General features: G+C 30.1%; 1 protein-coding gene across 10 annotated transcripts in view; it reads left to right on the plus strand.

The window, feature by feature from the left end:
• The window catches only part of LOC107067099 (uncharacterized), a 162,646-nt gene extending 146,881 nt beyond the window's left edge, over positions 1-15,765 (plus strand). For 6 of the 10 annotated variants that reach the window (XM_089170824.1, XM_015322306.2, XM_089170826.1 and 3 more), the window contains 10 exons: positions 293-383; positions 1,997-2,245; positions 2,506-2,776; positions 2,846-3,344; positions 3,833-4,118; positions 4,521-4,956; positions 5,450-5,790; positions 5,900-6,133; positions 6,596-6,746; positions 10,561-15,765. In XM_089170824.1, the coding sequence (XP_089026950.1) occupies positions 293-383; positions 1,997-2,245; positions 2,506-2,776; positions 2,846-3,344; positions 3,833-4,118; positions 4,521-4,956; positions 5,450-5,790; positions 5,900-6,133; positions 6,596-6,746; positions 10,561-11,012 (3,010 nt within the window). In that variant the 3' untranslated portion in view covers positions 11,013-15,765. Of the gene's footprint in view, positions 1-292; positions 384-1,996; positions 2,246-2,505; positions 2,777-2,845; positions 3,345-3,832; positions 4,119-4,520; positions 4,957-5,449; positions 5,791-5,899; positions 6,134-6,595; positions 6,747-8,872; positions 10,474-10,560 lie in introns of those variants that run through there. The other 4 variants (XM_089170828.1, XM_089170829.1, XM_089170831.1 and 1 more) reach the window with 4 other exon arrangements.
• Positions 15,766-16,419: the final 654 nt, after the last annotated feature.

Genomic DNA, 16,419 nt, shown 5'->3' on the forward strand with positions numbered 1-16,419 from the left:
CGTATCAAGCCAATTCTATCCGCTTCTTTAATCCCTTTGTTTTTTTTTTTTTCTTTTCTTATTTCACATAATTCAAAGTAGAAAAAGGTGAAGGAATAAAAAAAAAAAAAGAAAAAGCAGGGAAGAAGAATCATCGTTAAGGGAGTGTATTCAATTAGGTTCATTTCACTGAGGATTAAAATTCAACACAACTGTGTGCTTATTCTTAAACGCCTACCTTGATTTTATTCTGTGTATTGTGGTGTTATGTGTTATATTGTTGTTGTTGTTATTATTGTTGTTGTTGTTGTAGGATGGAAGAATCATCGCGTGGATTGTTGCAACACAAGCAAAGGGCCGAACAGTTGAAACAAGAAAAGACCGCGCTCACGCTATCCTACGAGGTAAGAAAAATATCCTAACAGATGCCCAACCATCATTATTTGCAAATTAATGTTCTCAAAAAACTTCTTTTCACATAGAATATTTAAATATATACTAACATTATATTAACAATGAGCAAGAGTATAATTTATATCTAACAAAGATTAATCTATATGGTTATGAATAAACAATTAACCTTGTGTTGAACCTTTTTATCAGTTATTACATACATACATACTTTGATTGTACATTGTACTCTTTACAATTTTTCAATCATTTATATTTCAATATAAACAGGAAATTTTATTTATTGAAATTATTCGAATACCAAATACAAACTTATTGTTTCAATGGGGTAGATGGTAGGGGGTGGGGTGGAAACAAATTAGAAATACGTATGTGCATTCAGTCGATTTGATGTTACAAACACACACACACACACACACACACACAGACAGACACATGTGTATATCTCATCAAAGGTATATTTACATATATAACTTTAAACTATATTAATCAGAGATAGCAAGTCAGAGTTTCAACAAAAGGGAAAGTTCATGGAGGCTATACTCTATGGCTCGATAAAGAGGGGGAACCGTAAATACGACGTTTGCTAGCAGCCCTTTATACTTTACGATGTACTATGCTATCTCATTCACGGACGGTTTCCCTCTAAAAGAGTCGTACGAAAGTACGACTGTAGGGGCTCACCATTGTAACCACCACCACCCCTAAAGGAAATATCTTTTATTATCGATCAATGCTAGATCCTAAAATTCCAAAATGTTTTTCGAGTGAAAACTTCTTTAGTAAGGGACTGATTTGAAATAAAGCTAGACGAAGTTAAAAGTTTTATGAGTGGTCAATCAATGCACGAGTGTCTATGAAAAGTTCAGTCAATGCTCATTGATCAATTGACGAGTTTCTTCGTAGCTCATTGAAATTTTTGGAAAAATGCACGAGTCCTCGATCATTGACTAATTTCTTCGTAAACTCATTGAACATTTTTTTTTTTATATCTTTATACATATATACATATAAAAGTTACATTCAAGCACAAATATGGTAAACATAAAAGACAATGGTATTTCGTCTATGTAGCAAGCAAAAACTCAACGAAATTTCCTAGATAAAAAGAAGTGAAAACAAAAAAACTAGTTCTATTTTCTGTGGACGAAGGAAGATGACAGAAAATCGTTGTTACCCTTCGCTCTCGAAAAGAATACCGAGAAAAGGGCTGGAAGGGTAGCATGATGAAGAATGGGGAGGTTGGGAGTGGGTTGAGAGTGGGGTCGAATACAGAGGGAGAGGATAGACATTAACACAGTGGGATGAGAGAACCGCTGGTTGGTTGGTACGACCGTTATAAATCAGACACACGCACCCTCTATTAGCGTTCCTGTCCCTGGCAGCTCCTAAGCTCTAATTTAACGTTAACCGCCTTTCTGCTAATAACGCGTTGACGCTTTATTAACTCTACCAGCTAATTGCGATAAATGCAATATCAGTAGGTACTTGAAAACACGATTAAAAGAAAGAAAAAGAAAAGAAAGAAAAAGACGAACAAAAATTCCATTTGTTTGAGAATTCATAAACCCCAACAGTCGTCGTTGTTGTTGTTGTATTTGTTTAGGCACGAGTACATCAATATCAGGTCCAGATCTCAAAGTTGCAATTGGAGAACGAGTCGATGCGCGGTCAATTGCGTGGATTGGAAGCTGCCTGTGCTGGCGAGGTGCACGCTGCCTTGGTCGCACGTTTGGCGACCTTGGAAAGCGAACACGCAGCTCTGGCACGTGACGCTGACGCACAACGTCGTCAATACGAGCGGTGCCTAGACGACGTTGCCAACCAGGTGGTCCGTGCCCTTCTATCCCAAAAGGTTCATCGAAAGCTACGCTTATTTTCATTCTCACACTCTATCCTTCTTGCTTAATGCATCTATTACTATAGTTCTTTTTTTTTTCTTTTTTGACGTGAATTAAAGTATTTAATATTCCTTGAATTTGAAAACCAATTCAGCATGTACTAACATAAATGTTGAAGAAGAAATTGTCTTCTAATTATTCTTTAATTGATTTAAATTAATATCACATTAAAGAGAGCAGTGTACTGATACACATATGTCGACATTTTCTTTAGGGTTTCAGGGAAGAGATCGGTGCATTACAAAGGCGTATACGAGAACTCGAAGCTCAAAATCGAGCATTGTCGGGTCTCTTAGCACAAGCAGCGAGTCCTGGTAGTCCCACCGAACTGATACAAAATATAATCGAAGCTGGTCCAGCTGCATTGGTAGCTGCCCTTAGTTTGGATCCATCCTGGGTTCCACTTTCCAGACCACGTTCTCTTAATCTACAAATACCCGTTATGGCAGCTGCAACCAAGTGTCGACGAAACAGACCAACTTTAGGTATTACGTTTGAAAAATGAAAATAATCTGTGATTTTACTTTGACTACATCTGTCTATCGTTATTTCAGGTCAAAAACCTTCAACAGGTTCAGGATCAGCGTCAAATGGTACAACGGGTGCCGCGGAAGAGGAGGGTAGCGAGAGTCCTGAAAGTGGTAACAGGGATGAGGGTTATTCGACAATGTCGAGCGATGTTCAAGGTGAAGGTGCACGTCAAGAACCTTCCTCGCGTGGATTGGAAGATCTCAAAGAGGCAACCGATGAAACCGAGGGCGATGTTTCACCGGATGCACGTTTGATCGCATTAGATGCCGGGGATCCCGATGTTCTCTTTCTACCTCTTAATTTAACTCTTGGAATTAATCCACGACATAGTTATCCACCTAGCAAAGACCTTTTACCCTATCAGCACGTGATGCGCAGCTTCTCGGACAGTCATCTTTGTTTGAAACTCACTGCTACGAGCAATTTCACGCCGTACAAATTACCGAGCCCCATGGGATCCTCCTCCCTTCTTCTTATAGAAGAGGAGGGCTGGGATGCCGAGTACGTACAGCAATGGCTCAGGTTCGTCCATCGAGCTCTACTCCTTAAAAAAAAAAAAAACCTTTATAATATATACACGTTTGCTGCCACGGGAAAATTACTCTGATAAATAAATAATTAACTATTACTCCTTTCTTTGTCTCTCGACACATTATTTCTAATTTATTTCAAACGTTTACGTATTTGAATTGATTCATAAATAAATGTTGTTAAAACCAAAGGTTTATTTATTTATATCAGGATCGATTTTATCACTAATAAATTCACATTTAATATAAATATGTAAAACGACACGCGTCGTATTACAATAGAATTCTTTTATACCGTTTTATTCGTTGCATTTGAAATAGCTACGAAAAATATTGAATAAAAATTGGTAGTAAACGTTATTCAATAATTTCCTTCTTGTCCCTTTCTCTCTCTCTCTTTCATTTTATTCAAAATAATTATCCCTATAGATTTATAATAATAATAATAATAATAAAGTATTTTTTCTATCGTATCTTCAGATTGGACGATAGCAGAAGCGCTCAACAGCATCGAGATCTACTCGAGTTGGAATATGATAGGGCGGAATTGGAAGACTGGAGTTTTTCTTTGTCGACAGAGGACCTCGTTCAAACAGAATCTACAACAACAACAACAACAACGTGGAAAGAATCATCGAATGCTTGTACCGCAATACCTGCACTCCCTGCCATCAAAGAACACAATCCCTTGGAACTCGAGGAGGACGCGAACGAATGCTTGTGGAATGGTGCCAGTTATCTCGCCGATAGAGCAGGGGGTGAATTGGTACAATAATTTATTCATTATATTTTAATTCATTCAGTCATGGAATTTATATTCACACTCTTTATAATATCAAAGACTAAACAAATCAATTTGAAATTTAGTTTTATGTATATGTCATTCAAATAATATTCATTGAAACATATTATCACACAAGGGGTGAAATAACCCAAGCGTTAGGTTCTTTCAAGCAATACGTAACGAATACTTCAAATAATTCATTATTATATCTAGTAAAAATTAATTAACTCTCTGTACTTGGCACTGTGATGAAAAAGAGTTCATTCAATCTTCAACGATCCAATCCTCAATTCCATGACTAATTTTCAACTTGTATAATATCGTGAAAACAATAAAAATAAAACAGCAAATTATTAAAAATTATTTTTCAAATTGATTATACAGGTCGCTCTATTGATGGACACGAGGACTGCAGGACCTTGGCCTTACGCTTCGAGCCCTGGTGCATCTTGGAGTAGCGAAGAAGGTGCTTTGGAAAATTCGAGTAAAAGATCATCGGCTGCATTATCCGGTTGCAGCGATGATCCCGATTCACCATCGATCGGCACCGATTTCACCAGGGATTTTTATAGATTGGTCAAATTCGAAAGTACCAAAAGTCTCGCGAGTACTTCCTCGAGAAGCGGGAAACCACCTACTGATAGGGAACAAGCCCTTCAAAGTGTACTTTCATTCATAGCCGAACAACAAATGTATTTGGCTGAATTACCGAGTAATTCATCGGAACAAAATGAAATTCAAGGGCAATCAACGACGATGACAACGACGACGATGACGACGACGACGACGACGACAACGACCACCCCCCATACGATCGAAGGTAATTATTGAATCATCAAGGTGATACCGACGAATAAGTTGTTTTATCATCATCTAAAACATCTCCAAAAATACATATTTTTATTTGTCCCTTTCATATGTGCATATAAGTTTCCCGAATATTATAATGTATACGACATATATTTTATTTATTTATTTATAATTAATTGCGATCATTTACGACGTATTATTAGTTTATAAGAAATTCTGTATATGTAAATTATTTAAGTAAGTAATTTTATTTAATCTCATTGTCATATCAAACATACGTGTTATTTGCTAAATCAATAAAAAAGAAACAACAACAAAAAAACATAATTCTCAAATATAACGATTTTATTTTTAATTTATCACAGTTTCATCGTCATCATTTTTAAGAACCTCGTTATTGGTAAAAAAAAAAAAAAAAAAAAAAGAAAGAATTTTTCCGAGAGAAAGATGTTTTTTTTTTTTTCAGTTCCAATATGAAATATTACGTTTGATAATATTTTCAGAAAATGCTGGAAATAGAAGCGAATGCGCTATCATGGAAGTTGGTGGTTCAATCAAAGAAACTGAAAGATCTCCGTCGTCTCAAGAAAGTAATTCTCATTCAGAAAATATAATTGAAGTGAGCAACAACGAGGATGATGATGATGATGATGATGATGATGATGATGATGATCCACTTGAACAAATAGCAGTACCACCTTTACAAACTGAAGATAGAATGCTCGGGGTTATAGGGTCTAACAATTTAGGGGCTGTAGGTTATACAACAGTAGCACCCACAGAATTGGTTGCTGTTCCTGAAGAAGACGAGGAAGCTGCAACATCTTCTACCCCTAGCACGGTTGTGAGTTAAAAGAAAAAAAAAAAAAAAAAGAAAGCAAAAAATCTGCATCCTTCAAATCAGCATCCTTCGGAGTATGGAAAATGAATGTTGTTCGTTTCGTTTCGTGCAGGTTAGCCCTGCGAGAGCACCACTATTGGTTGAAGGTAGGGATAGGTCATTGAGCTTCCATGAACGAGCAACGTCCAAGGACGTTATCGACGAATTAAATCGAATGATTAGAAAAGGGGAAGATAGTACGGTCAATCAAGACCCTCAGGTAGCCCTAGAAAAATTGGATCTTGCTTGCTGCTGCCCAACTGGTTGGGTTCACGTTGAACGTGATATCGACTTCACAGATCCTAAGGTATTACATAATAATATTATTTTTTTTCTTTTTATAAAAAGTTTTCTAATTCTACCAACTAAAATATATTAAGGGTGTTACATAAATAATCCTAAGCTTTTAATGAAACAAAATAAAACAAGTATTTTCTATACAGAATGGTTGTCAGATTTTGATAGAAAACATTTAAAATTTATTACGTGATAATTATTATTATAACTTTGTTTTTTTTTATATATATATATATATAATAGAAGGTTTGCAAATTCTACGAGCAATTAACTAAAATATAATGGGTGTTACAAAAGTAATTTTAAACTTTTAATAAAACATGTATTTTCTGTATAGAATGCTTGTCATATTTTGATAAAAAACATTTAAAATTAATTACGTGATAATTATTATTATATTATCTGTTTAAAATATTGGAATTGATGTATTTAAATTAGATGAATGTATTTTTATTTTTGTTTGATTTCTCAGGCCAGAGCAAACCTTTTAGACGTGATGTTAGCAAGTAGCGAAAGTTCTTCGGCAACCTCGAGCAGTGGTTCCGCAGGTAGCGATTCCGGGGATGAACCACCGGATTATCGACACTTACACAGGCTACATCGTTACCGACGACAAAAGAAAGGTATCATTTTTTTCTAAAAAAAAAAAAAAGATTCTTCTACGTTTTCAATATTATTATTATTATTATTATTATTATTGCTTATCGTCTCTCGTTATTAAAACAGTGGTGCGAAAATTTAACGAATCAAAACGTGATTCATTTGATCTTAAAACATTCAAATTTTGATCTAATTGATTATTATTATTATTATTTAAAAATTAACAAAAATTATTTGCAATTGGTTATTGCATTGAAATGTTTTGTTACAGAGGATTCAAATTCGAATTTACGATCACCTTTCAAAAATAGAACAAAATTTCAGAATTATTTTATTCTAAACGTAATTCAATTTGTTTCATTAAAAATAATAATAATTGATATATGTTTCTCTAGATTGAATAAATGAAAAATGTTAAATTACAAATATAAATTATTAACGCACCACTGTTCATTAAATTTGAAATAAAAAATAATAAGAAATAAAAAAACAAATTCGTAAATATACCTTCCCTCGCTCGAACGCGAGCACGTGTATCGTTTGTTTATTTAAAAAAAAAAATATATATATATATATATTTTTTACTTGGCTTACTCGTTACCGCTCATCTCGTCGTTCTATCGCACCTTCATCAAACATAAAAATATGAGTGTAATCGATCATTTTGAAATATGACAACATCGAATACCTTTTTATCATCTACTCGTATCAACCTCTCACTTTCAAAGCTTATTAACACTGATTCTTGTTGTTTTTTTTTTTTTTTGGAAGGCTGCGATTTTCTATTTAATTATTGTGCTTAACGATAATATCGATAATTCATTATAAACAATCAAAATCTATCGATGAAACATCTTTTCATTTGAAAACAAAATCAAATACTTTAAAATATCTTACGATAAAAATGTGGAACATTTTTTTTTGATTTTTTTTTAAATGAAATATCATATTTCGTTTTTTTCCAAATAAATGAAAAGGGTCTCATATTGATCACTAACTTATAAAATAAAATAAAAAACATACTAATTTATATATTTAAATAATAATACATCATCCCACCCAATATTTTATATCAACATAAAAATATGAACTTTACGTTGTTGAGATTGGTTTTTCCTATTTTTTGTCCTATGAAATACTATTCTTCATTAATACAATTTTATAAATGGTTACATTTTGTTAATAGTATTTTTTTTTGTGGATTAATTATATCCAATTTGTGTTGAATTTATTTACTAACTTATTTTGATAAAAAAGACAAAAATGTACCAATGATAAAAACACTATCAATTATGATGTAATCAGTATTAATTATAAAAATGTAGTACACGAAGATAATAGAAAATATATCCTCAATATCTATTTAACAAGTATCGATAATCGTTAAACACATCTGTATTTTGTATTATCTAGAAAAAAAAAAAAAAAAAAAAAAAAAAAACAATTATTAATTATCAATTTGATTTTTGTTTGAATTGAAACGTGCTCACGCTTCGTATGCTTTCGTATTGCTCTCGCTCAAATAAACATTTTGACAAAAATGTTAACAATTTATATATACATACATATTTACATATACATATATACATTAGAAGATGAGATCGAAACGATTGAATTTAATTACAAAAAGAAAATTATACATATAAATATATAACATTTATTATTTTCACAATCACATTTCGAAGTAACAAAAACTGTGATACCTCTCTTTAAATCAAAAATATACCAATGTTAATGTAATATAAAAAAGAAAAATATTATTTCGTTCCACACAAATCCAAAAAAAAAAGAAAAAGAAATTAAATTACAAAGAGTATTTTATCTACACACACAAAAAAAAAGAAAAATAAAAAAAAGTTTCTATATAAAAAATTAAAGCCAAAAAAAAATGTTAAACCATTCGTTCGATCTCTTCATCTGTATCAAATAAAAAAAACAAACAAACAAACAAACAAAAAAGCAGCTTTAACAAATTGTCACTCGACTACTTACACACACACAGATAAATACTTTCATATGTATATGTTATTATTATTATTATTCTTATTATTATTATATAATACGGTGTTAGCATACACGAATTTAACACAATCGCTAAAGTAGCTCTTGCTGTACATAGCTTTGTTTTTTTTCCATATTTTCTGTTCAGATGGTAGCTCCTACGCGGTGTGCTTTGATTGTCACAAGAAAAGCTACGTAGTTCGGCTTAGTGACGAACAATTTCTATAAATCAATCGTCTTCTAAATCTCCACTCGGGAAAGGATAATATGTGTCTTATATACATCCGAGAACAACTTTCATTCGAACCAGCTTTACGGAAAAAACTGTATATATATATATATATATATATATTACAGGAATTGTACGATTAGAAAACAAATGGGGTTGTGGTGTTTGATTTACCTCTCATCATTGGCTCTTATACTAACTGATTTATTATTAACCTTAATATATGACGAGGGTAACGAGAAAGATGCAACGAGAAATTCTTTACGCAATTCCACATTTTTGAAACATCATTTTGTTCTTTCATTTTCCTTTTTTTTCTTTTTTTTTTTTTTGTCTGTTTAACATTTATTTTATACATCATATTATAATAAATATAATTATAGATATTTATTAACACTATGGCGTTTGTAGATCTTAAATATGTTTCTTTTTTTTTCGATGCCCCCCCCCGGCATAATTGTTTGGAAATTTTGAATTTTTGCAAAATTTAGAAGGTGACGGCAATATGTTATTCAAAAATTTGTCTTATTTAAGTATTGGGTTAATAAATACTATTTTATAGTTAGTATGTTCTCCTAAACACTCATGAAATATAATTCAAATGTTATTTTTTGATTTTTTTTTTAAATAGCACCAAAGTGGTACTACCGGACGCCATAGTGTTAAGGAACAATACTAATCTGAATTTAAGTAAATTGTATTTGTTATTACGTACCAAGAATTACCTGAATTATTGATATTACATCAAATTATTATTATTATTATTAAAATGATAATTAAAAGGAAAAACATAAAATGTCATCATAATCATTTGTATTTATTTAAAAATATGTATATTTTGTATAATTATATATATATATCATTTTGTATATAACATAAATATTTCATTTATCATCACTAATTTTGGAATTGCGTCAAGGATCATAAACAAACTTGAATCTAATTTCTCTCTTGCAATATATTATTGGACCAAGATTGAACTTTGTAAAAAAAAATAAAAAATAAAAAATCGTAAAAAGAGAGAAATTAATTGGAATATAATAATTAATAACAAACAAACAAACAAACAAAAATGGTACACGCGAAAAAGAAGGTTTTGAAAAGCAAAGATAAGAGAGAAACAGAAAGAGAGAGAGAGAGAGAGAGAGAGAGAGAGAGAAGGAGTGAAAGAAAGAAAGAAAGAAAAAGAAAGAAAGGAGTAAAAAGTGAAACAGAAAAAAAGAAAGGGAAAAGAGAGTTTATATGCAAAAGAAACAAAATCAAAAATCAAAAATCTTAAGAAAAGAACAAACAAACAAACAAACAAACAAATTGATAAAAATAATAATCAAAAAACTATGAAACAAAACAAAACAAAACAAAACAAAAATAGAGTGCTAAGCCGAGCTACTCTGTGTCCGCTATAAAACCGGTATAGGAAAGGGAAAGGGAGAAAGAGAGAGAGTGAGAGAGAGAGAGAAAGAGAGAGAGAGAATGAGAGAGAGTGAGAGGTATGGGGTAAAAAAAAAAAAAAAACTAAAGAGCCAAAAAAAAAAAAAAATAAAATAAACCAGTTGGAAAGTTATCTTCCGAGGCATGTTGACGACCCGGTGCGCTTGGTTTCTCAGCATCAGCGGCACAGGCACAACGCGTCCTAAGACCATCTACCTGGGGAACCTCAAGGCCGTCCATAATCGACCGTGGCGAGGACTTTTTCGTGAGGTACGGTGAAAAGGAACGCGAGGCAGTTGCGTCATTTGATTTTCTCGACGAGATGGTACCATCATCGTCGGCATGCTCGGCAGACGACGTTGCATCCGAGCAAGACGTTCTTGCTACTTCTGACAACAAATTGGATGTTGTTGTTGTTGCTGTTGCTACTGCTGGTGTTGTTCCTGTTAACGACGATTCGGACAACAAAATTCTTCTAAATTCTACTACGATGACTTTAACAACAACTACAACTACAACTACAACGACGACGATGACGACGACGATAAATTCTTTCAAAATTGACGAATTAACGAAACAACAACAACAACAAACTCAACTAAATGAACAAACAAAACATTCGCTTTAGAAATGAGATTTACGAATTTTCCACTTTTCTATACGCTTTATGACGCGAGAAAAATACGAGAGAAAGAGGTGGTGGTGGTTGGTGTGCTCCTGTTGGTTTTTTTTTTCTTTTTTTTTTTCTTTTTTCTGTGCATTATTTTATCTCATTTTTCTTCACAAACTTATAACGCACCCCTCAAATATCTCGTGCCTAGTCCAACGAGCTGCTGGGATATACTGAGAAAGAAAGAGAATAAGAGGAATGAAAGGTAAAGAATGATAGGACCAATCTACATATGATTTGTGTGTGTGTGTGTGTGTGTGTGTGTAACAATATGTATGCATGTACGTACGTATGTATGTATGTATATTCTTTCGAACTGCTTGAGTTGTGTTGTTCATAAGAGCGCTCTTTTGTAAGAGACAACAACAAAAACAACAGCAAAAAAACATATGTGAGAACACAATAATTGTGTATTTGTTGTGACAAAATAATCCATAAAAAAACTACGATCCTCTTGTAATTGTTTTAAAATATGTTAGAAAGCAGCCGTGTCACAGTCTCTCATCCCCATGTACGAAGAAGATAGAATTATTATTGCTTCCGGATTTATAAAAAGAAAAATTATAAAAGGAGGAATTAATTAATGAATTAATTTAAAAAATACAGAGAAAACAATATATATATATATAGATAGATATATATATATATATATATATATGTAAAACAAATACACGTATAACGTAAGTACCTATTAGAAGCGTTTAGAAAACGCGTTAATAAGGATACATGGTAGAATATCCCGGTAGGTTTTAAAAACTAAGAAGAGTACTTACTTACTTACTTTAAAATAAAGAACAAATAAAAATAATAAAAAAGAAAAATCGACAAAAAAAAAAAAAGAAAAAAGAATAATAATAATTAAAGCATACACATACATAGGAAAACGGTGATTGCCCCTCTGCCCCTCCCCCTCCTTCTCCTCCCGAGATTGATCGGTGAACGTACTTAGAAATCGACGTATTCGGGTTTTTTCTTCGTAGAAGAATTTAAAATATATATTAAAAAAAAAAAAAAAGTAAAATAAAATAAAAAATAGGGACGAGTTATTAGAAAAGTTTCCTTCAACGATGCGTAAATATGTGTGTACGATAATCAATAGGAATAAGTGAACGAAAATCAAAGTTTCTATCGAATAATAATAATAATGATAATATTAATATAATAATAATATGATTAATAATAATAATAATAATAATAATAATAATATAATTAATAATAATAATAATAATATTAAACAAGAACAAAAAGAAAAAAAGAAAAAAAGACGAGTCCTTGTTATTATCGTAGTCGCTGTTCCAACGTTAATAAAAAAAAAAAAAAAAAAGAAAAGTACCTACAAATCGTACCCAACGATTTTACAAAGTTCGATTCGAAATACCTACCTGCAATAGGATTTACGAATGGTTTATTTTATCGGTGCTTGAAAGAACCATTCAGAACTCTCTTCTTCTTCTTCTTCTTCTTCTTATAAAAAATTAGTCTTCATTCAAAACATCTTTTAAAAGCTCGTCATATAATAAAATTGACTATGCACGAATTGTCATCTTTGAAATGAATTTTCTTCTTCTTCTTCTTCTTCTTCTTCTTTCTTATGGACATGACGTGGTTGTTCATTCTTAGATCATTTAACGAATTTCAATTTAATTCTTATTAGTTAAATCATCCAAGTATATAAACTGTATATACTTGATAATACATTAGTAGAACCATCCGTCTTACTCAGGGGCCCGTACATATATATATATATAATCATTAAAAAACCATAAGTGAAGATCGGTTTGTTTTTTTTTTTTTTTCTTTATAAACCCTTTGAGCAACTCTATAGATTGTGCACGTGTTGTTTATTCTTACAACTAGAAATCATTTAACGAATTTCAATTAACTTTTATTAGTTAAATCATCCAAGTATATAAACTGTATATACTTGATAATACATTAGTATAACCATCCATCTAACTCAGGGGCCCATATTATACACACATATATTATAATCATTGAAAAACCATAAACGAATATGATGAATTTTTGAAAAACCACCAGAGCTCTTGGTATAGACTATGAGTTCATATTTCTGTTTAACAATTTTTATTTACATTAGTATTATAGAAAATGTAATTTTAAAAGTATTCAAAAGCTCAAAGGGTTTTAATTCAAATCTTTGTGTTAAAGTGTTTGCTATTTTATCTTTAATATATACATATATATATATGTATAATAATTATTGACGAGAATACAAATGAACAATCAATTCTGTTGTATACGTCAAACATTACTGGCTCAAATTACAAATTACATTTGACTAGACAGAGACACAAACGAAAGATGTGTCTATTTGTCCTTTAAAGTTCCATAATTTAGCGATAGAGAACAGCAGTCCATTTCTATAAATATATATAGATGATATTTATTGAAGCAAAAGTTTAAAAAAAAAAAAATGAATAAATTAAAAGTGAAATAAAAAAGAAGAAAATAAGAACAAATAATCAAGAACCCGTCTTGCAACGCGTCCTTATCTGTCGTTTATCTGATTGAAATAAAAAAAAAAGAAAGAAAATAAACAAAAATATGAAATAAAATAAAAATAAAAACAAAAATGAATGGACAAGAACACAAATTATTCTTCGAATCTTTTAAATCCAATCCATCGATCTTTCTCTGAAAAATATAACTCGAAATGGATGATGATGATGATGATGATGAACTTTTGTCGCTGTCTGCTGTTAACCACCCCCTCATCATTCGTTTGAACAAATAATACAAAATAATAATAATAATAAGATCGATCGATCGATCGTCGAACTCTTATAAAATACTTTTATCGTTCGACATTTTTAAAATGAAAGATATTGGAATGATAAAAAAAAATAAATAAATAAATAAAATAAAATAAACAACCTATGTACAGTTTGCTTCCAAACAACATTATGTAACATTAAGAAATAGATTTGAAAAGAAGTAAGTAGTTGGATTAGCGCTTTGTTCCCTGAAATTATCATCGGTGATTAGATTTAGCTAAAAAAAATAAATTAAAAAAATAAAAATAAAAAGATCGTCATGATGTATCTAGAAAATATCGAATGAACTAAACTATAACAAAACTTATTATATTATAGTAAAAAATAATTCAACAAGTTTTCGATTACTGTATATTATACTTTTGTCAATTTCATTGAAAAAAAAAAGAAAACATTATTATTTATCAATGTTGTGCTAAATCAAGTTTTCCTTTCATTTTTATACAAATGTCGCGTATTAAAAAAAAAAAATAATAATAATAAATTAATAATCGGTTTTTAACTGATGTATAATTTTAAATCTGCACATGTTTATTTAATCTTAATATTAATCTTTTTAAACACCAAGCACGTATTATTATCGTAGGTTTGAAAAAAACTACTGTTGTTTATAGATCATTGAAAATAGAAAGAAAAAGTGAAAGAGTGACAGAGATAGAGAGAGAGAGAGAGAGAGAAGAAGAGAAACAATTAATTAAAAGTCAAACATTTGGTCAAATTACTAGGAAATAAATAACATGATGATTAGTACGTATGACGTAATTAAATAATAACGATGAAGTCCATAGAAAACAAAAAAAAAAAAAAAAAAAAAACCAAGATACCTATTTTACACGTTTAGAGGATATACACACATCGAATACGACACACACGTCACTTGGTATTTTGAATAATTCTGTAAGGAAGGAAGGAAGAAAGGAAGGAAGGAAGAAATAAAATAAAATAAAAAATAAAATAAAATAAAATAAAATGAAAGATCAATCTCAAGTATAGAAAAGACTGCACGACTAGAAAAAGTTGAATTATAATTTTTTTCTTTTTTTTTTGGTCTTTCTACAAATTTCTCGTCTTTGGTAGAAAAATAAAATAAAAAAAAATTAAAAAAGGAAAAAAAGAATTCTATTATTAATAGAAATTTTATTGAAAAAACATATTAACCCATTGACTGCCAATTACGAGATATCTCGTAGTGTGTGCTGCAATTTCAGATTAATTATAAATGATTATTTACGTTAAGAATTATTAAAAAGATTGAATAAAATATTTATATGATGTAAAAAACATTAATTATCAATTATTGTAAATACCATTACAATATTATATCAGTAACTTAATGTTATTATATTTTTCAAAATTTAAAGCAAGTCGCTCTAAATATGTCTGGTAGTCAATGGGTTAATAATAATAGCGATCATGTAAAATATATATATATATATACATCATTTTAACGAGAAGTAATTTTCAATAAATTATTTATGAATTTAAAAAAAAAAACAAAAAAAACAAATAAAAAATAAAAAATGATTGGCCCATAACACCTTTTTGTCTTGCAGTCTAGAAAAAAAAAGAACTTGATCATTTTTTTCGGATATAGTTGTAAGATAATTTGTAAACTCTCTGTTCGTTAACTGTCATTACCAAGATAAGACAGAAATGATAGGAGAAAGAACGAGCGAGATAAAAAAAAAAAAAAAGAGAGAGAGAGAAAGATAGATAGAATGAGTTCACATGCGCGTATTTGTGTGCGTGTTTTGAGTGAGAGAGAGAGAGAGAGAGAGAAAGCTGAGGGAGGCAATGAACGCAAGCCCGACTTTTACGTTGTAAATAGTAATGTATTATAGTACAACGGATGTAAGTTATCCTCCCTTAATCTTAATAAATTATGACAATATAAGAATGATATATATATACGATTATATATGACTACTACTAATTTTGATTGTGCATATTATTTTTGTCCTCTAACTATTTTTCATTAAACGTAGCATTTGTTTTTTTTCTTTTTTTTTTTTTTTAGTCAACGCTGTAAAAACTAGAAAAAAAAAAAAAGAAAAAAGAGAAAAACTAATAAGCAAGAAAAAGTGATTACACAAATTAAAAGGACAATATATATATTTTGGTTTTTTATCGATAAAGAAGAACATATTTCATGAAAATAAATTTACTCTTGTGCGTACAATATAAATGCTGCGTTAATTTGACAATATATATTGCATTAAAAAAAAAAAAAAAAAATAATAATAATAATAATAATAATAATCAAATTAATTTTATATAAATTCGTCAATGACGAACAATACTGAATCTCTTGATATTTAATTATCGTTTTATTTGTAAATATAATACGTCTCGTATATATTTATATTTTCCTCAGTCGATTAATAACATTATGCAATTTGATTAAAAATAATTATCTCTTATAATTTAACATATTAACTTCCTTTTTTTTCTTATATTATAGTTATATATATATATATATATATATATATATATATATATATATATATATATATATATATATATATATATATGTATAAAATAAAATAGTTGAAATTTTTTTTATCATTTGT

The sequence above is a fragment of the Polistes dominula genome, unplaced genomic scaffold (assembly GCF_049000335.1).
Source record: "Polistes dominula isolate Pdom_NZ unplaced genomic scaffold, Pdom_raw_medaka contig_79, whole genome shotgun sequence".
In the NCBI taxonomy this organism is placed as follows: Eukaryota; Metazoa; Arthropoda; class Insecta; order Hymenoptera; family Vespidae; genus Polistes; species Polistes dominula.